The sequence below is a fragment of the Petromyzon marinus genome, chromosome 84, assembly GCF_048934315.1.
Source record: "Petromyzon marinus isolate PM22_M1 ecotype Great Lakes invasive population chromosome 84, UKy_Petmar_22M1.pri1.0, whole genome shotgun sequence".
Classification (NCBI taxonomy): Eukaryota; Metazoa; Chordata; class Hyperoartia; order Petromyzontiformes; family Petromyzontidae; genus Petromyzon; species Petromyzon marinus.
The window spans coordinates 572,438-592,476 of NC_133749.1; the positions used below are offsets into that span (position 1 = coordinate 572,438).

At 55.3% G+C, this 20,039-nt stretch overlaps 1 protein-coding gene across 5 annotated transcripts in view; it reads right to left on the minus strand.

The window, feature by feature from the left end:
- Window positions 1–20,039, minus strand: part of LOC116936954 (uncharacterized) — a 39,982-nt gene extending 19,943 nt beyond the window's left edge. For 2 of the 5 annotated variants that reach the window (XM_076057689.1, XM_076057688.1), the window contains exons 1-5: window positions 18,603–18,706; window positions 17,279–17,453; window positions 16,083–16,730; window positions 15,258–15,418; window positions 13,855–13,971 (exon numbers count right to left, since the gene is read on the minus strand). In XM_076057689.1, the coding sequence (XP_075913804.1) occupies window positions 13,855–13,971; window positions 15,258–15,418; window positions 16,083–16,697 (893 nt within the window). In that variant the 5' untranslated portion in view covers window positions 16,698–16,730; window positions 17,279–17,453; window positions 18,603–18,706. Of the gene's footprint in view, window positions 1–13,854; window positions 13,972–15,257; window positions 15,419–16,082; window positions 16,731–17,278; window positions 17,454–18,602; window positions 18,707–19,066 lie in introns of those variants that run through there. The other 3 variants (XM_076057690.1, XM_076057687.1, XM_076057686.1) reach the window with 3 other exon arrangements.

Consider the following 20,039-nt stretch of genomic DNA (forward strand, 5'->3'; position numbering starts at 1 on the left):
ATCACTCACTCACAGACACAACCATCACTCACTCAAACAATCATCACTCACTCACTCATCACTCACTCACTCACACAATCATCACTCACTCACAGACACAATCATCACTCACTCACACAATCATCACTCACTCACTCACACAATCATCACTCACTCACAGACACAATCATCACTCACTCACACAATCATCACTCACGCAATCATCACTCACTCACACAATCATCACTCACTCACACAATCATCACTCACTCACACAATCATCACTCACTCACACAATCGTCACTCACTCACACAATCGTCACTCACTCACTCACAGACACAACCATCACTCACTCACACAATCATCACTCACTCACAGACAACCATCACTCACTCACTCACACAACCATAACTCACTCACACAATCATCACTCACTCACACAATCATCACTCACTCACACAATCATCACTCACTCACTCACATGGCCATCACTCACTCACTCACATGGCCATCACTCACTCACACAATCATCACTCACTCACTCAATCATCACTCACTCACACAATCGTCACTCACTCACAGACACAATCATCACTCACTCACACAATCATCACTCACTCACACAATCATCACTCACTCACACAATCATCACTCACTCACACAATCATAACTCACTCACACAATCATCACTCACTCACACAATCATCTCTCACTCACACACAGACACAACCATCACTCACTCACTCACACAATCATCACTCACTCACACAATCATCACTCACTCACACAATCATCACTCACTCACACAATCATCACTCACTCACACAATCATCACTCACTCACACAATCATAACTCACTCACACAATCATCACTCACTCACACAATCATCACTCACTCACACACAGACACAACCATCACTCACTTACTCACACAATCATCACTCACTCACTCACACAATCATCACTCACTCACACAATCATCACTCACTCACACAATCATCACTCACTCACACAATCATCACTCACTCACACACAGACACAACCATCACTCACTCACACACAATCATCACTCACTCACACAATCATCACTCACTCACACAACCATCACTCACTCACTCACAGACACAACCACCACTCACTCACTCACAGACACGGCCATCACTCACTCACACAATCATCACTCACTCACTCACACAATCATCACTCACTCACTCACAGACACAACCATCACTCACACAATCATCACTCACTCACTCACACAATCATCACTCACTCATTCACACAATCATCACTCACTCACTCACTCACACAATCATCACTCACTCACTCACACAATCATCACTCACTCACTCACACAATCATAACTCACTCACTCACACAATCATCACTCACTCACTCACACAATCATCACTCACTCACACAATCATCACTCACAGACACGGCCATCACTCACTCACACAATCATCACTCACTCACTCACACAATCATCACTCTCACAGACACGGCCATCACTCACTCACACACACAATCATCACTCACTCACTCACACAATCATCACTCACTCAGTCACACAATCATCACTCACTCACTCACACAATCATCACTCACTCACACAATCATCACTCACTCACACAATCATCACTCACTCACACAATCATCACTCACACACAGACACGGCCATCACTCACTCACACAATCATCACTCACTCACACAATCATCACTCACTCACACAATCATCACTCACTCACACAATCATCACTCACTCAATCATCACTCACTCACACACAGACAACCATCACTCACTCACTCACACAATCATCACTCACTCACTCACACAATCATCACTCACTCACACAATCATCACTCACTCAATCATCACTCACTCACACACAGACAACCATCACTCACTCACTCACACAATCATCACTCACTCACACACACAATCATCACTCACTCACACACACAATCATCACTCACTCACTCACACAATCATCACTCTCACAGACACGGCCATCACTCACTCACACAATCATCACTCACTCACTCACAGACACAACCATCACTCACTCACAGACACAATCATCACTCACTCACAGACACAATCATCACTCACTCACAGACACAACCATCACTCACTCACACAATCATCACTCACTCACTCACACAATCATCACTCACTCACACAATCATCACTCACTCACTCACACAATCATCACTCACTCACTCACACAATCATCACTCACTCACACAATCATCAATCACTCACACAATCATCACTCACTCACACAATCATCACTCACTCACACAATCATCACTCACTCACGCAATCATCACTCACTCACTCACAGACACAACCATCACTCACTCACAGACACAATCATCACTCACTCACAGACACAATCATCACTCACTCACAGACACAACCATCACTCACTCACACAATCATCACTCACTCACTCACACAATCATCACTCACTCACTCACACAATCATCACTCACTCACACAATCATCACTCACTCACTCACACAATCATCACTCACTCACTCACACAATCATCACTCACTCACTCACACAATCATCACTCACTCACACAATCATCACTCACTCACACAATCATCACTCACTCACACAATCATCACTCACTCACACAATCATCACTCACTCACACAATCATCACTCACTCACACAATCATCACTCACTCACACAATCATCACTCACTCACGCAATCATCACTCACTCACTCACAGACACAACCATCACTCACTCACAGACACAATCATCACTCACTCACAGACACAATCATCACTCACTCACAGACACAACCATCACTCACTCACACAATCATCACTCACTCACTCACACAATCATCACTCACTCACTCACAGAATCATCACTCACTCACTCACACAATCATCACTCACTCACAGACACAATCATCACTCACTCACACAATCATCACTCACTCACACAATCATCACTCACACAATCATCACTCACTCACAGACACAACCATCACTCACTCACAGAATCACTCACTCACTCACAGACACGGCCATCACTCACTCACACACAGACACGGCCATCACTCACTCACTCACAGACACAACCATCACTCACTCACAGACACAACCATCACTCACTCACAGACACAACCATCACTCATTCACTCACACAATCATCACTCACTCACTCACAGACACAACCATCACTCACTCACAGACACAACCATCACTCACTCACACAATCATCACTCACTCACACAATCATCACTCACTCACAGACATGGCCATCACTCACTCACAGACACAACCATCACTCACTCACAGACACAACCATCACTCACTCACAGACACGGCCATCACTCACTCACACAATCATCACTCACTCACACAATCATCACTCACTCACTCAATCATCACTCACTCACTCACAGACACAACCATCACTCACTCACACAATCATCACTCACTCACACAATCATCACTCACTCACACAACCATCACTCACTCACACAACCATCACTCACTCACAAAATCATCACTCACTCACACAATCATCACTCACTCACAGACACAACCATCACTCACTCACACAATCATCACTCACTCACGGACACAATCATCACTCACACAATCATCACTCACTCACAAAATCATCCCTCACACAATCATCACTCACTCACTCACACAATCATCACTCACTCACAGACACAACCATCACTCATTCACACAATCATCACTCACTCACTCATCACTCACTCACTCACACAATCATCACTCACTCACAGACACAATCATCACTCACTCACACAATCATCACTCACTCACTCACACAATCATCACTCACTCACTCACACAATCATCACTCACTCACAGACACAATCATCACTCACTCACACAATCATCACTCACGCAATCATCACTCACTCACACAATCATCACTCACTCACACAATCATCACTCACTCACACAATCATCACTCACTCACACAATCATCACTCACTCACACAATCGTCACTCACTCACACAATCGTCACTCACTCACTCACAGACACAACCATCACTCACTCACACAATCATCACTCACTCACAGACAACCATCACTCACTCACTCACTCACACAACCATAACTCACTCACACAATCATCACTCACTCACACAATCATCACTCACTCACACAATCATCACTCACTCACTCACATGGCCATCACTCACTCACTCACATGGCCATCACTCACTCACACAATCATCACTCACTCACTCAATCATCACTCACTCACACAATCGTCACTCACTCACAGACACAATCATCACTCACTCACACACACAATCATCACTCACTCACACACACAATCATCACTCACTCACACAATCATCACTCACTCACACAATCATCACTCACTCACACAATCATCACTCACTCACTCACACAATCATCACTCACTCACTCACAGACACGGCCATCACTCACTCACACAATCATCACTCACTCACTCACACAATCATCACTCACTCACACAATCATCACTCACTCACACAATCATCACTCACTCACACAATCGTCACTCACTCACTCACAGACACAACCATCACTCACTCACACAATCATCACTCACTCACAGACACAATCATCACTCACTCACTCACAGACACAATCATCACTCACTCACTCACAGACACAACCATAACTCACTCACACAATCATCACTCACTCACACAATCATCACTCACTCACTCACATGGCCATCACTCACTCACTCACATGGCCATCACTCACTCACTCACATGGCCATCACTCACTCACTCACATGGCCATCACTCACTCACACAATCATCACTCACTCACACAATCATCACTCACTCACACAATCATCACTCACTCACTCACAGACACAACCATCACTCACTCACACAATCATCACTCACTCACAGACAACCATCACTCACTCACTCACACAACCATAACTCACTCACACAATCATCACTCACTCACACAATCATCACTCACTCACACAATCATCACTCACTCACTCACATGGCCATCACTCACTCACTCACATGGCCATCACTCACTCACACAATCATCACTCACTCACTCAATCATCACTCACTCACACAATCGTCACTCACTCACAGACACAATCATCACTCACTCACACACACAATCATCACTCACTCACACACACAATCATCACTCACTCACACAATCATCACTCACTCACACAATCATCACTCACTCACACAATCATCACTCACTCACTCACACAATCATCACTCACTCACTCACAGACACGGCCATCACTCACTCACACAATCATCACTCACTCACTCACACAATCATCACTCACTCACACAATCATCACTCACTCACACAATCATCACTCACTCACACAATCGTCACTCACTCACTCACAGACACAACCATCACTCACTCACACAATCATCACTCACTCACAGACACAATCATCACTCACTCACTCACAGACACAATCATCACTCACTCACTCACAGACACAACCATAACTCACTCACACAATCATCACTCACTCACACAATCATCACTCACTCACTCACATGGCCATCACTCACTCACTCACATGGCCATCACTCACTCACTCACATGGCCATCACTCACTCACTCACATGGCCATCACTCACTCACACAATCATCACTCACTCACTCAATCATCATTCACTCACACAATCATCACTCACTCACACAATCATCACTCACTCACACACAGACAACCATCACTCACTCACTCACACAATCATCACTCACTCACACAATCATCACTCACTCACACAATCATCACTCACTCACACAATCATCACTCACTCACACAATCATCACTCACTCACACACAGACACAACCATCACTCACTTACTCACACAATCATCACTCACTCACTCACACAATCATCACTCACTCACACAATCATCACTCACTCACACAATCATCACTCACTCACACAATCATCACTCACTCACACAATCATCACTCACTCACACACAGACACAACCATCACTCACTCACACACAATCATCACTCACTCACACAATCATCACTCACACAATCATCACTCACTCACACAATCATCACTCACTCACTCACAGACACGGCCATCACTTACTCACACAATCATCACTCACTCACACACAGACACAACCATCACTCACTCACTGACACAACCATCACTCACTCACTCACAGACACAACCATCACTCACTCACACACAGACACAACCATCACTCACACAATCATCACTCACTCACACAATCATCACTCACTCACACAATCATCACTCACTCACACGGCCATCACTCACTCAAAGAATCATCACTCACTCACAGACACAACCATCACTCACTCACACAATCATCACTCACTCACAGAATCATCACTCACTCACAATCATCACTCACTCACAGACACAACCATCACTCACTCACTCACAGACACGGCCATCACTCACTCACACAATCATCACTCCCAGACACGGCCATCACTCACTCACACACAACCATCACTCACTCACAGACACAACCATCACTCACTCACAGACACAACCATCACTCATTCACAGACACGGCCATCACTTACTCACAGAATCATCACTCACTCACACAATCATCACTCACTCACACGGCCATCACTCACTCACAGACACAACCATCACTCACTCACAGAATCATCACTCACTCACTCACAGACACGGCCATCACTCACTCACACGGCCATCACTGACTCAGACACAACCATCACTCACTCACTCAGACACAAACATCACTCACTCACACGGCCATCGTGAACCCCACTCACTCACACGGCCATCGTGAACCCCACTCACTCACACGGCCATCGTGAACCCCACTCACTCACTCACTCACACGGCCATCGTGAACCCCACTCACTCACTCACACGGCCATCGTGAACCCCACTCACTCACTCACACGGCCATCGTGAACCCCACTCACTCACTCACACGGCCATCGTGAACCCCACTCACTCACTCACTCACACGGCCATCGTGAACCCCACTCACTCACTCACTCACACGGCCATCGTGAACCCCACTCACTCACTCACTCACACGGCCATCGTGAACCCCACTCACTCACTCACTCACACGGCCAACGTGAACCCCACTCACTCACTCACTCACACGGCCATCGTGAACCCCACTCACTCACTCACTCACACGGCCATCGTGAACCCCACTCACCCACTCACACGGCCATCGTGAACCCCACTCACTCACCCACTCACACGGCCATCGTGAACCCCACCCACTCACTCACTCACACGGCCATCGTGAACCCCACTCACTCACTCACTCACACGGCCATCGTGAACCCCACTCACTCACTCACTCACACGGCCATCGTGAACCCCACTCACTCACTCACACGGCCATCGTGAACCCCACTCACTCACTCACTCACACGGCCATCGTGAACCCCACTCACCCACTCACTCACACGGCCATCGTGAACCCCACTCACTCACTCACTCACACGGCCATCGTGAACCCCACTCACTCACTCACCCACACGGCCATCGTAAACCCCACTCACTCACTCACACGGCCATCGTGAACCCCACTCACTCACTCACACGGCCATCGTGAACCCCCCTCACTCACTCACTCACACGGCCATCGTGAACCCCACTCACTCACTCACTCACACGGCCATCGTGAACCTCACTCACTCACTCACTCACACGGCCATCGTGAACCTCACTCACTCACACGGCCATCGTGAACCCCACTCACTCACCCACTCACACGGCCATCGTGAACCCCACTCACTCACTCACTCACACGGCCATCGTGAACCCCACTCACTCACTCACTCACACGGCCATCGTGAACCCCACTCACTCACCCACTCACACGGCCATCGTGAACCCCACTCACTCACTCACTCACACGGCCATCGTGAACCCCACTCACTCACTCACTCACACGGCCATCGTGAACCCCACCCACTCACTCACTCACACGGCCATCGTGAACCCCACCCACTCACTCACTCACACGGCCATCGTGAACCCCACTCACCCACTCACTCACACGGCCATCGTGAACCCCACTCACCCACTCACACGGCCATCGTGAACCCCACTCACTCACTCACTCACACGGCCATCGTGAACCCCACTCACTCACTCGCACGGCCATCGTGAACCCCACTCACTCACTCACTCACACGGCCATCGTGAACCCCACTCACTCACTCACTCACACGGCCATCGTGAACCCCACTCACTCACTCACACGGCCATCGTGAACCCCACTCACTCACTCACACGGCCATCGTGAACCCCACTCACTCACTCACACGGCCATCGTGAACCCCACTCACTCACTCACACGGCCATCGTGAACCCCACTCACTCACTCACTCACACGGCCATCGTGAACCCCACTCACTCACTCACTCACACGGCCATCGTGAACCCTACTCACTCACTCACACGGCCATCGTGAACCCTACTCACTCACTCACTCACACGGCCATCGTGAACCCCACTCACTCACTCACTCACACGGCCATCGTGAACCCCACCCACTCACACGGCCAACGTGAACCCCACTCACTCACTCACACGGCCAACATGAACCCCACTCACCCACTCACTCACACGGCCATCGTGAACCCCACCCACTCACTCACACGGCCATCGTGAACCCCACTCACTCACTCACTCACACGTCCATTGTGAACCCCACTCACTCACTGACACGGCCATCGTGAACCCCACTCACTCACTCACTCACACGGCCATCGTGAACCCCACTCACCCACTCACACACACGGCCATCGTGAACCCCACTCACTCACTCGCACGGCCATCGTGAACCCCACTCACTCACTCACCCACACGGTCATCGTGAACCCCACTCACTCACTCACTCACACGGCCATCGTGAACCCCACTCACTCACTCACACGGCCATCGTGAACCCCACTCACCCACTCACTCACACGGCCAACGTGAACCCCACTCACTCACTCACTCACACGGCCATCGTGAACCCCACTCACTCACTCACACGGCCATCGTGAACCCCACTCACCCACTCACTCACACGGCCATCGTGAACCCCACTCACTCACTCACTCACACGGCCATCGTGAACCCCACTCACTCACTCACTCACACGGCCATCGTGAACCCCACTCACTCACTCACACGTCCATCGTGAACCCCACTCACCCACTCACTCACACGGCCATCGTGAACCCCACTCACCCACTCACTCACACGGCCATCGTGAACCCCACTCACCCACTCACTCACACGGCCAACGTGAACCCCACTCACTCACTCACACGGCCATCGTGAACCCCACTCACTCACTCACTCACACGGCCAACGTGAACCCCACTCACTCACTCACACGGCCAACATGAACCCCACTCACTCACTCACACGGCCATCGTGAACCCTACTCACTCACTCACACAGCCATCGTGAACCCCACTCACTCACTCACACGGCCAACGTGAACCCCACTCACTCACTCACTCACACGGCCAACGTGAACCCCACTCACTCACTCACTCACACGGCCATCGTGAACCCCACTCACTCACTCACTCACACGGCCATCGTGAACCCCACCCACTCACTCACTCACACGGCCAACGTGAACCCCACTCACTCACTCACTCACACGGCCATCGTGAACCCCACTCACTCACTCACTCACACGGCCATCGTGAACCCCACCCACCCACTCACTCACACGGCCATCGTGAACCCCACTCACTCACTCACACGGCCATCGTGAACCCCACTCACTCACTCACACGGCCATCGTGAACCCCACTCACTCACTCACTCACACGGCCATCGTGAACCCCACTCACTCACTCACTCACACGGCCAACATGAACCCCACTCACTCACTCACTCACACGGCCATCGTGAACCCCACTCACTCACTAACACGCCAACGTGAACCCACTCACTCACTCACACGGCCAACGTGAACCCCACTCACCCACTCACTCACACGGCCATCGTGAACCCCACTCACTCACTCACACAGCCATCGTGAACCCCACTCACTCACTCACTCACACGGCCATCGTGAACCCCACTCACTCACTCACTCACACGGCCATCGTGAACCCCACTCACTCACTCACTCACACGGCCATCGTGAACCCCACCCACCCACTCACTCACACGGCCATCGTGAACCCCACTCACTCACTCACACGGCCATCGTGAACCCCACTCACTCACTCACACAGCCATCGTGAACCCCACTCACTCACTCACTCACACGGCCATCGTGAACCCCACTCACTCACTCACTCACACGGCCATCGTGAACCCCACTCACTCACTCACTCACACGGCCATCGTGAACCCCACTCACTCACTCACACACACGGCCATCGTGAACCCCACTCACCACTCACTCACACGGCCATCGTGAACCCCACTCACTCACTCACACGGCCATCGTGAACCCCACTCACTCACTCACTCACACGGCCATCGTGAACCCCACTCACTCACTCACACGGCCATCGTGAACCCCACTCACCCACTCACATGGCCATCGTGAACCCCACTCACTCACTCACACGGTCCATCGTGAACCCCACTCACTCACTCACACGGCCATCGTGAACCCCACTCACTCACTCACACGGCCATCGTGAACCCCACTCACTCACTCACTCACACGGACATCGTGAACCCCACTCACTCACTCACTTACACGGCCATCGTGAACCCCCCTCACTCACTCACACGGCCATCGTGAACCCCACTCACTCACTCACACGGCCATCGTGAACCCCACTCACCCACTCACTCACACGGCCATCGTGAACCCCACTCACTCACCCACTCACACGGCCATCGTGAACCCCACTCACTCACTCACACGGCCATCGTGAACCCCACTCACACACTCACACGGCCAACGTGAACCCCACTCACCCACTCACTCACACGGCCATCGTGAACCCCACTCACTCACTCACTCACACGGCCATCGTGAACCCCACTCACTCACTCACTCACACGGCCATCGTGAACCCCACTCACTCACTCACACGGCCATCGTGAACCCCACTCACTCACTCACTCACACGGCCATCGTGAACCCCACTCACTCACTCACACGGCCATCGTGAACCCCACTCACTCACTCACTCACACGGCCATCGTGAACCCCACTCACCCACTCACTCACACGGCCATCGTGAACCCCACTCACTCACTCACACAGCCATCGTGAACCCCACTCACTCACTCACACAGCCATCGTGAACCCCACTCACTCACACGGCCATCGTGAACCCCACTCACTCACTCACACGGCCATCGTGAACCCCACTCACTCACTCACTCACACGGCCATCGTGAACCCCCACTCACCCACTCACTCACACGGCCATCGTGAACCCCCCTCACTCACCCACTCACACGGCCATCGTGAACCCCACTCACTCACTCACTCACACGGCCATCGTGAACCCCACTCACTCACTCACTCACACGGCCATCGTGAACCCCACTCACTCACTCACTCACACGGCCAACGTGAACCCCACTCACTCACTCACTCACACGGCCAACGTGAACCCCACTCACTCACTCACTCACCGGCCAACGTGAACCCCACTCACTCACTCACACGGCCATCGTGAACCCCACTCACTCACTCACACGGCCATCGTGAACCCCACTCACTCACACGGCCATCGTGAACCTCACTCACTCACCCACGGCCATCGTGAACCTCACTCACTCACTCACTCACACGGCCATCGTGAACCCCACTCACTCACTCACTCACACGGCCATCGTGAACCCCACTCACTCACTCACTCACACGGCCATCGTGAACCCCACTCACTCACTCACTCACACGGCCATCGTGAACCCCACACACTCACCCACTCACACGGCCATCGTGAACCCCACTCACTCACTCACTCACACGGCCATCGCGAACCCCACTCACTCACTCACTCACACGGCCATCGTGAACCCCACTCACTCACTCACTCACACGGCCATCGTGAACCCCACTCACTCACTCACACGGCCATCGTGAACCCCACTCACTCACTCACTCACACGGCCATCGTGAACCCCACTCACTCACTCACTCACACGGCCATCGTAAACCCCACTCACTCACTCACACGGCCATCGTGAACCCCACTCACTCACTCACTCACACGGCCATCGTGAACCCCACTCACCCACTCACACGGCCATCGTGAACCCCACTCACTCACTCACTCACACGGTCATCGTGAACCCCACTCACTCACTCACTCACACGGTCATCGTGAACCCCACTCACTCACTCACACGGCCATCGTGAACCCCACTCACCCACTCACTCACACGGCCATCGTGAACCCCACTCACTCACTCACACGGCCATCGTAAACCCCACTCACCCACTCACTCACACGGTCATCGTGAACCCCACTCACTCACTCACACGGCCAATGTGAACCCCACCCACTCACTCACACGGCCATCGTGAACCCCACTCACTCACTAACACGGCCATCGTGAACCCCACCCACTCACTCACACGGCCATCGTGAACCCCACTCACTCACTCACTCACACGGCCATCGTGAACCCCACTCACTCACTCACTCACACGGCCATCGTGAACCCCACTCACCCACTCACACGGCCATCGTGAACCCCACTCACTCACACGGCCATCGTGAACCCCACTCACTCACTCACTCACACGGCCATCGTGAACCCCACTCACTCACTCACACGGCCATCGTGAACCCCACTCACTCACTCACTCACACGTCCATTGTGAACCCCACTCACTCACTCACACGGCCATCGTGAACCCCACTCACTCACACACACGGCCATCGTGAACCCCACTCACTCACTCACTCACACGGCCATCGTGAACCCCACTCACTCACTCACACGGCCATCGTGAACCCCACTCACTCACTCACTCGGCCAACGTGAACCCCACTCACTCACTCACTCGGCCAACGTGAACCCCACTCACTCACTCACACGGCCATCGTGAACCCCACTCACTCACTCACACGGCCATCGTGAACCCCACTCACTCACTCACACCGGCCATCGTGAACCCCACTCACTCACTCACTCACACGGCCATCGTGAACCCCACTCACTCACTCACACGGCCATCGTGAACCCCACTCACTCACCCACTCACTCACACGGCCATCGTGAACCCCACTCACTCACTCACACGTCCATCGTGAACCCCACTCACTCACTCACTCACACGGCCATCGTGAACCCCACTCACTCACTCACACGTCCATCGTGAACCCCACTCACTCACTCACACGGCCATCGTGAACCCCACTCACTCACACGGCCATCGTGAACCCCACTCACTCACACGGCCATCGTGAACCCCACTCACTCACTCACTCACACGGCCATCGTGAACCCCACTCACTCACTCACACGGCCATCGTGAACCCCACCCACTCACTCACACGGCCAACGTGAACCCCACTCACTCACTCACTCACACGGCCATCGTGAACCCCACTCACTCACTCACACGGCCAACGTGAACCCCACTCACTCACTCACTCACACGGCCATCGTGAACCCCACTCACCCACTCAATCACTCACTCACACGGCCATCGTGAACCCCACTCACCCACTCAATCACTCACTCACACGGCCATCGTGAACCCCACTCACTCACCCACTCACCGACACCGCCAGCGAGAGAGAGAGACAAACAGAAAGTGAGTGAGGGGGCGGGGTAGAGGGAGAGAGATAAATGGAGAGACAAGGGGAGAGTTAAAAGGGAGAGCGGTGAAAGGGAGAGTCAACGCACAGGCCATGTCGTGGTTGCACATGCCGTCGTTGCAGGCGACCTCCGACCCCTCCGGCGAGCCCAGCTCGCTGCCCTCCACGCTGGAGTAGCCGCCATCGCTCAGCAGGCTCACGGCAGCTGACGAGCACACACAGCATCATCAGCATCAGCAGCAGCAGCATCAGCAGCAGGAGCAGCATCATCATCATCATCATCAGCAGCATCATCAGTAGTAGTAGTTGTGATGGTGGTGCTTGTGTAGTGGTGGTTGTGCTGGTGGTTGTAGTGGTTGTGATGGTTGTGATGGTTGTGGTGGTGGTTGTGATGGTTGTGGTGGTGGTTGTGCTGGTGGTTGTCGTGGGTGTGCTGGTGGTTGTAGTGGTGGTGGTTGCAGTAGTTGTGGTGGTTGTAGTGGTTGTGATGGTTGTAGTGGTTGTGATGGTTGTGGTTGTAGTAGTTGTGGTGGTTGTGATGGTTGTGGTGGTGGTTGTGCTGGTGGTTGTAGTGGTTGTGCTGGTGGTTGTAGTAGTTGTGCTGGTGGTTGTAGTGGTGGTGGTTGTAGTAGTTGTGATGGTTGTAGTGGTTGTGATGGTTTGGTGGTGGTTGTAGTAGTTGTGGTGGTTGTGATGGTGGTTGTGCTGGTGGTTGTAGTGGGGGTGCTGGTGGTTGTAGTGGTGGTGGTTGTAGTAGTTGTGGTGGTTGTAATGGTTGTGGTGGTGGTTGTAGTGGGTGTGATGGTTTGTGTGGTGGTGGTAGTATTGTAGTAGTTGTGGTGGTTGTGATGGTTGTGGTGGTGGTTGTGCTGTGGTTGTAGTGGGTGTGCTGGTGGTTGTGATGGTTGTGGTGGTGGTGGTTGTGCTGGTGGTTGTAGTGGTGGTGATTGTAGTAGTTGTGGTGGTTGTAGTGGTGGTGGTTGTAGTAGTTGTGGTGGTTGTGATGGTGGTTGTAGTAGTTGTGGTGGTTGTGATGGTTGTGGTGGTGTTGTGCTGGTGGTTGTCGTGGGTGAGCTGATGGTTGTAGTGGTGGTGGTTGTAGTAGTTGCGGTTGTGGTGGTTGTAGTGGTTGTGGTGGTGGTGTAGTAGTTGTGATGGTTGTGGTGGTGGTTGTTAGTGGGTGGTTGTAGTAGTTGTGATGGTTGTGGTGGTTGTGGTGGTGGTTGTGGTGGTTGTGATGGTTGTGCTGGTGGTTGTAGAAGTTGTGGTGGTTGTGATGGTTGTGGTGGTGGTTGTGGTGGTTGTGGTGGTTGTGCTGGTGGTTGTAGAAGTTGTGGTGGTTGTGATGGTTATGGTGGCGGTTGTAGTAGTTGTGGTGGTTGTGGTGGTGGTTGTAGAAGTTGTGGTGGTTGTGATGGTTGTGGTGGTTGTGGTGGTGGTTGCAGTAGTTGTGGTGGTTGTGATGGTTGTTGGTGGTTGTGCTGGTTGCACCTTTCCCTGTGCGGAGGTTTGCGCTGAGTGCGGTGGTGGCGACGAGTGGTGGTGGTGGTGGTGGCGGTGTTCGTGCTGGACAGGCACAAGCACGGACAACTCGAGAGCTCCGAGGACCCCTCGCAGGACCCCGCGGGGTGGCCAACCACATCCCCACGTGCCTGTCCACACGCGGGCGCGCACACACAAAGACAAAGATGCCCCCCGTATAGCCTGCAACATGCTGTAGGGGCAAGTGCTGTCAGTAGTAGCAGCATCTATGGAGGCCGGCCATTGCGGGCACACACAAAGAGGGGGTTGAGTGAGTGTCTTGTGTCACACACAGACACTCACTCACACACTCACCCACCCGCTCGCCCGCCCGCCCACCTGCTCACCCACACTCATCCACCCGCCCACCCACTTGCTGACCCACGCACGCTCACTCACTCACCCACCCACCCACGCTAACCCACCCACGCTCATCCACCCACCCACGCTCATCCACCCACACTCATTCACCCACCCATCCACGCTCACCCACCCACACTAACCCACGCACGCTCATTCACCCATCCACCCACGCTCACCCACCCACACTCATTCACCCACCCACCCACCCAAGCTAACCCACGCACGCTCACTCACCCACCCAAGCTAACCCACGCACGCTTACTCACCCACCCACAACCACTCATTCACCCACCCACCCACACTCATTCACCCACCCACACCCACGCTCACTCATTCACCCACCCACCCACACCCACTCATTCACCCACCCACCCACCCACACCCACCCACACTCATTCACCCACTCACCCACCCACCCACACCCACGCTCACCTCCGCCACCCTCTGCGCCCTCCCAGCACCGTGCCGCTCCATCCCCACCACCTCCTCTCCCCCGCCTCCTCCACCACCACCACCTCCTCCACCACCACCTCCACCACCTCCACCACCTCCACCTCCTCCTCCACCTCCACCACCTCCTCCACCACCTCCGCCGCCACAAGCGGCAGGCTCCCCCGACGCATCTGCCGAGGCCGCGGGGGACTGTGCGGGCGACGACGAGGTGGAGCAGGGGGTGGAGCAGGGGGCGGAGCAGGAGGCGGAGCAGGGGGTGGAGCAGGGGGTGGAGCAGGGGGCGGAGCAGGAGGCGGAGCCGGAGGCTGAGCAGGAGGCGGAGCTGGAGGCGGAGCCGGAGGCGGAGCAGGAGGCGGAGCCGGAGGCGGAGCCGGAGGCGGAGCAGGAGGCTGAGCAGGAGGCGGAGCCGGAGCAGGAGGCGGAGCAGGAGGCGGAGCCGGAGGCGGAGCAGGAGGCGGAGGCGGAGCCGGAGGCGGAGGCGGAGCCGCCAGCCCAGCGGTTCTTGCGCCGGTTCCGTCTCTTCATGCGCCGGCGTTGGAGCCGCAGCTGACAGAGATTCTCCTCCTCACACAGCTCCTGGCACAGGCGCTGCATGCTACTGGGACCACACTTACCCTCCACAGCAGTCTGGGGGGGGGGGGGGGGGAGGGGAGGGGGAGGGGGAGTGGGGGGGGGGGAGGAGGAGGGGAGAGAGTGGAGAGTGGAGGGGAGAGTGAGGGGGAGAGTGGGGGGGGGAGTGGGGGGGGGAGAGTGGAGGGGAGAGTGGGGGGGAGAGTGGGGGGGGGGAGTGGTGGGGGGGAGTGGGGGGAGAGTGGGGGGGGGAGTGGGGGGGGAGTGGGGGGGGAGTGGGGGGGGAGAGTGGGGGGGGGAGAGTGGGGGGGAGAGTGGGGGGGGAGAGTGGGTGGGTGGGGGGAGAGTGGGTGGGTGGGGGGGAGAGTGGGTGAGTGGGTGGGTGGGGGGTAGAGTGGTGGGGGAGAGTGGGTAGGGGAAGAGTGGGTGGGGGGGAGAGTGGGTGGGGGGGAGAGTGGGTGGGTGGGTGGGGAGAGTGGGTGGGGGGTCCCCAGTGAACCACCCGTGACCCCAGTGAACCACCCGTGTGACCCCTGCGACCCCCGTGACCCCCGTGACCCCAGCGACCCCCCACCCTCCCCCCCCTCCCCTCCCCCACCGCCCACCTCGAAGCTGCGTCTCAGCGAGTCGACCCCGAGGTGGAAGAGCAGGAGACATGTCTGCTCCTCGGCACGAAGCTTCTGCCACACCCGGTAGAGCCGCTCGTAGAGAGCCACGCCCAGGCAGGTGAGCACCTCCTCCTGAGCCACGGCCAAAGTCTTCGCGTGCCGGTCACGGTGCCTGCGGTGGGGGGAGTGGGTGGGGTGGGTGGGGTGGGTGAGTGGGTGGGTGGGGTGGGTGGGTGGGTGGGTGGGGGGGTGAGGGGGTGAGTGGGTGGGGGGGTGAGTGGGTGGGGGGGTGGGTGGGTGAGTGGGGGGGTGGGTGAGTGAGGGGGTGGGTGGGTGGGTGGGGGGGTGAGGGGGTGAGTGGGTGGGGGGGTGAGTGGGTGGGGGGGTGAGCGGTGAGCAGGTGGGTGAGCGGGTGGGTGAGCGGGTGGGTGAGCAGGTGGGTGAGTGGTGAGCGGGTGGGTGAGCGGGTGGGTGAGCGGGTGGGGGAGTGGTGAGTGGGTGGATGAGTGAGTGGGGGGGTGGGTGGGGGGGTGGGTGGGTGGGTGTGTGAGTGAGTGGGTGGGTGGGTGAGTGGGTGGGTGAGTGGTGAGCGGGTCGGTGAGTGAGTGGGTGAGTGAGTGGGTGGGTGAGTGGGTGGGGTGAGTGGGTGGGCGAGTGGGTGGGTGTGTGACGCTAGGCATGTGTGACGCTAGGTGTGTGTGACGCTAGGTGTGTGACGCTAGGCGTGTGTGACGCTAGGCGTGTGTGAGTGACGCTAGGAGCGTGTGCGTGTGTGACGCTATGTGTGTGACGCTAGGCATGTGTGTGACGCTAAGCGCGTGTGTGACACTAGGAGTGTGTGACGCTAGGAGCGTGTGACGCTAGGCGTGTGACGCTAGGCGCGTGACGCTAGGCGTGTGAGGCTAGGCGCGTGTGACGCTAGGCATGTGTGACGCTAGGAGTGTGACGCTAGGTGTGTGTGACGCTAGGTGTGTGTGTGTGACGCTAGGTGTGTGTGTGAGATGCTAGGCGTGTGACGCTAGGCATGTGTGACGCTAGGAGTGTGACGCTAGGTATGTGTGTGTGACACTAGGTGTGTGTGTGTGACGCTAGGCGTGTGTGTGTGACGCTAGGCGTGCGTGTGTGACGCTAGGCGTGTGTGACGCTAGGCGTGCGTGTGTGACGCTAGGCGTGTGACGCTAGGCGTGTGTGACGCTAGGCGTGTGACGCTAGGTGTGTGACGCTAGGTGTGTGACGCTAGGCGTGTGACGCTAGGTGTGTGTGACGCTAGGTGTGTGTGTGACGCTAGGTGTGTGTGTGACGCTAGGCGTGTGACGCTTACTCGTACGAGCCCGTGAACTCGGGCTCGGCGCGCCCCAGCAGGTGAGCCACGTAGTCCGTGTCGCAGCGCACGTGAACGTGCCTCTAGGCGCGTGTGTGACGCTAGGCGTGTGACGCTAGGCGTGTGACGCTAGGCGTGTGACGCTAGGTGTGTGTGACGCTAGGTGTGCGTGTGTGACGCTAGGCATGTGTGACGCTAGGCGTGTGTGACGCTAGGCGTGTGACTAGGAGTGTGTGACGCTAGGTGTGTGTGTGTGACGCTATGCGTGTGACGCTAGGCGTGTGTGTGTGACGCTAGGTGTGTGTGTGTGACGCTAGGTGTGTGACGCTAGGTGTGTGTGTGTGACGCTAGGTGTGTGTGTGTGACGCTAGGCGTGTGACGCTAGGCGTGTGTGTGTGACGCTAGGTGTGTGTGACGCTAGGCGTGTGACGCTAGGAGTGTGACGCTAGGCGTGTGACGCTTACTCGTACGAGCCCGTGAACTCGGGCTCGGCACGCCCCAGCAGGTGAGCCACGTAGTCCGTGTCGCAGCGCACGTGAACGTGCCTCTAGGAGCGTGTGTGACGCTAGGTGTGTGACGCTAGGTGTGTGTGTGTGACGCTAGGAGTGTGTGACGCTAGGCGTGTGTGTATGACGCTAGGTGTGTGTGTGTGTGACGCTAGGTGTGTGTGACACTAGGTGTGTGACGCTAGGTGTGTGTGTGTGACGCTAGGAGCGTGTGACGCTAGGTGTGTGACGCTACGAGCGTGTGTGACGCTAGGTGTGTGACGCTACGAGTGTGTGTGTGTGACGCTTACTCGTACGAGCCCGTGAACTCGGGCTCGGCACGCCCCAGCAGGTGAGCCACGTAGTCCGTGTCGCAGCGCACGTGAATGTGCCTCTAGGAGCGTGTGACGCTAGGCGTGTGACGCTAGGTGTGTGACGCTACGAGCGTGTGACGCTAGGTGTGTGTGTGTGACGCTTACTCGTACGAGCCCGTGAACTCGGGCTCGGCACGCCCCAGCAGGTGAGCCACGTAGTCCGTGTCGCAGCGCACGTGAACGTGCCTCTAGGAGCGTGTGTGACGCTAGGTGTGTGTGACGCTAGGAGTGTGTGACGCTAGGCGTGTGACGCTAGGTGTGTGTGTGTGACGCTTACTCGTACGAGCCCGTGAACTCGGGCTCGGCACGCCCCAGCAGGTGAGCCACGTAGTCCGTGTCGCAGCGCACGTGAATGTGCCTCTAGGAGCGTGTGACGCTAGGTGTGTGACGCTAGGTGTGTGACGCTAGGAGTGTGTGACGCTAGGAGTGTGACGCTAGGCGTGTGACGCTAGGCGTGTGACGCTTACTCGTACGAGCCCGTGAACTCGGGCTCGGCACGCCCCAGCAGGTGAGCCACGTAGTCCGTGTCGCAGCGCACGTGAACGTGCCTCTAGGAGCGTGTGTGACGCTAGGTGTGT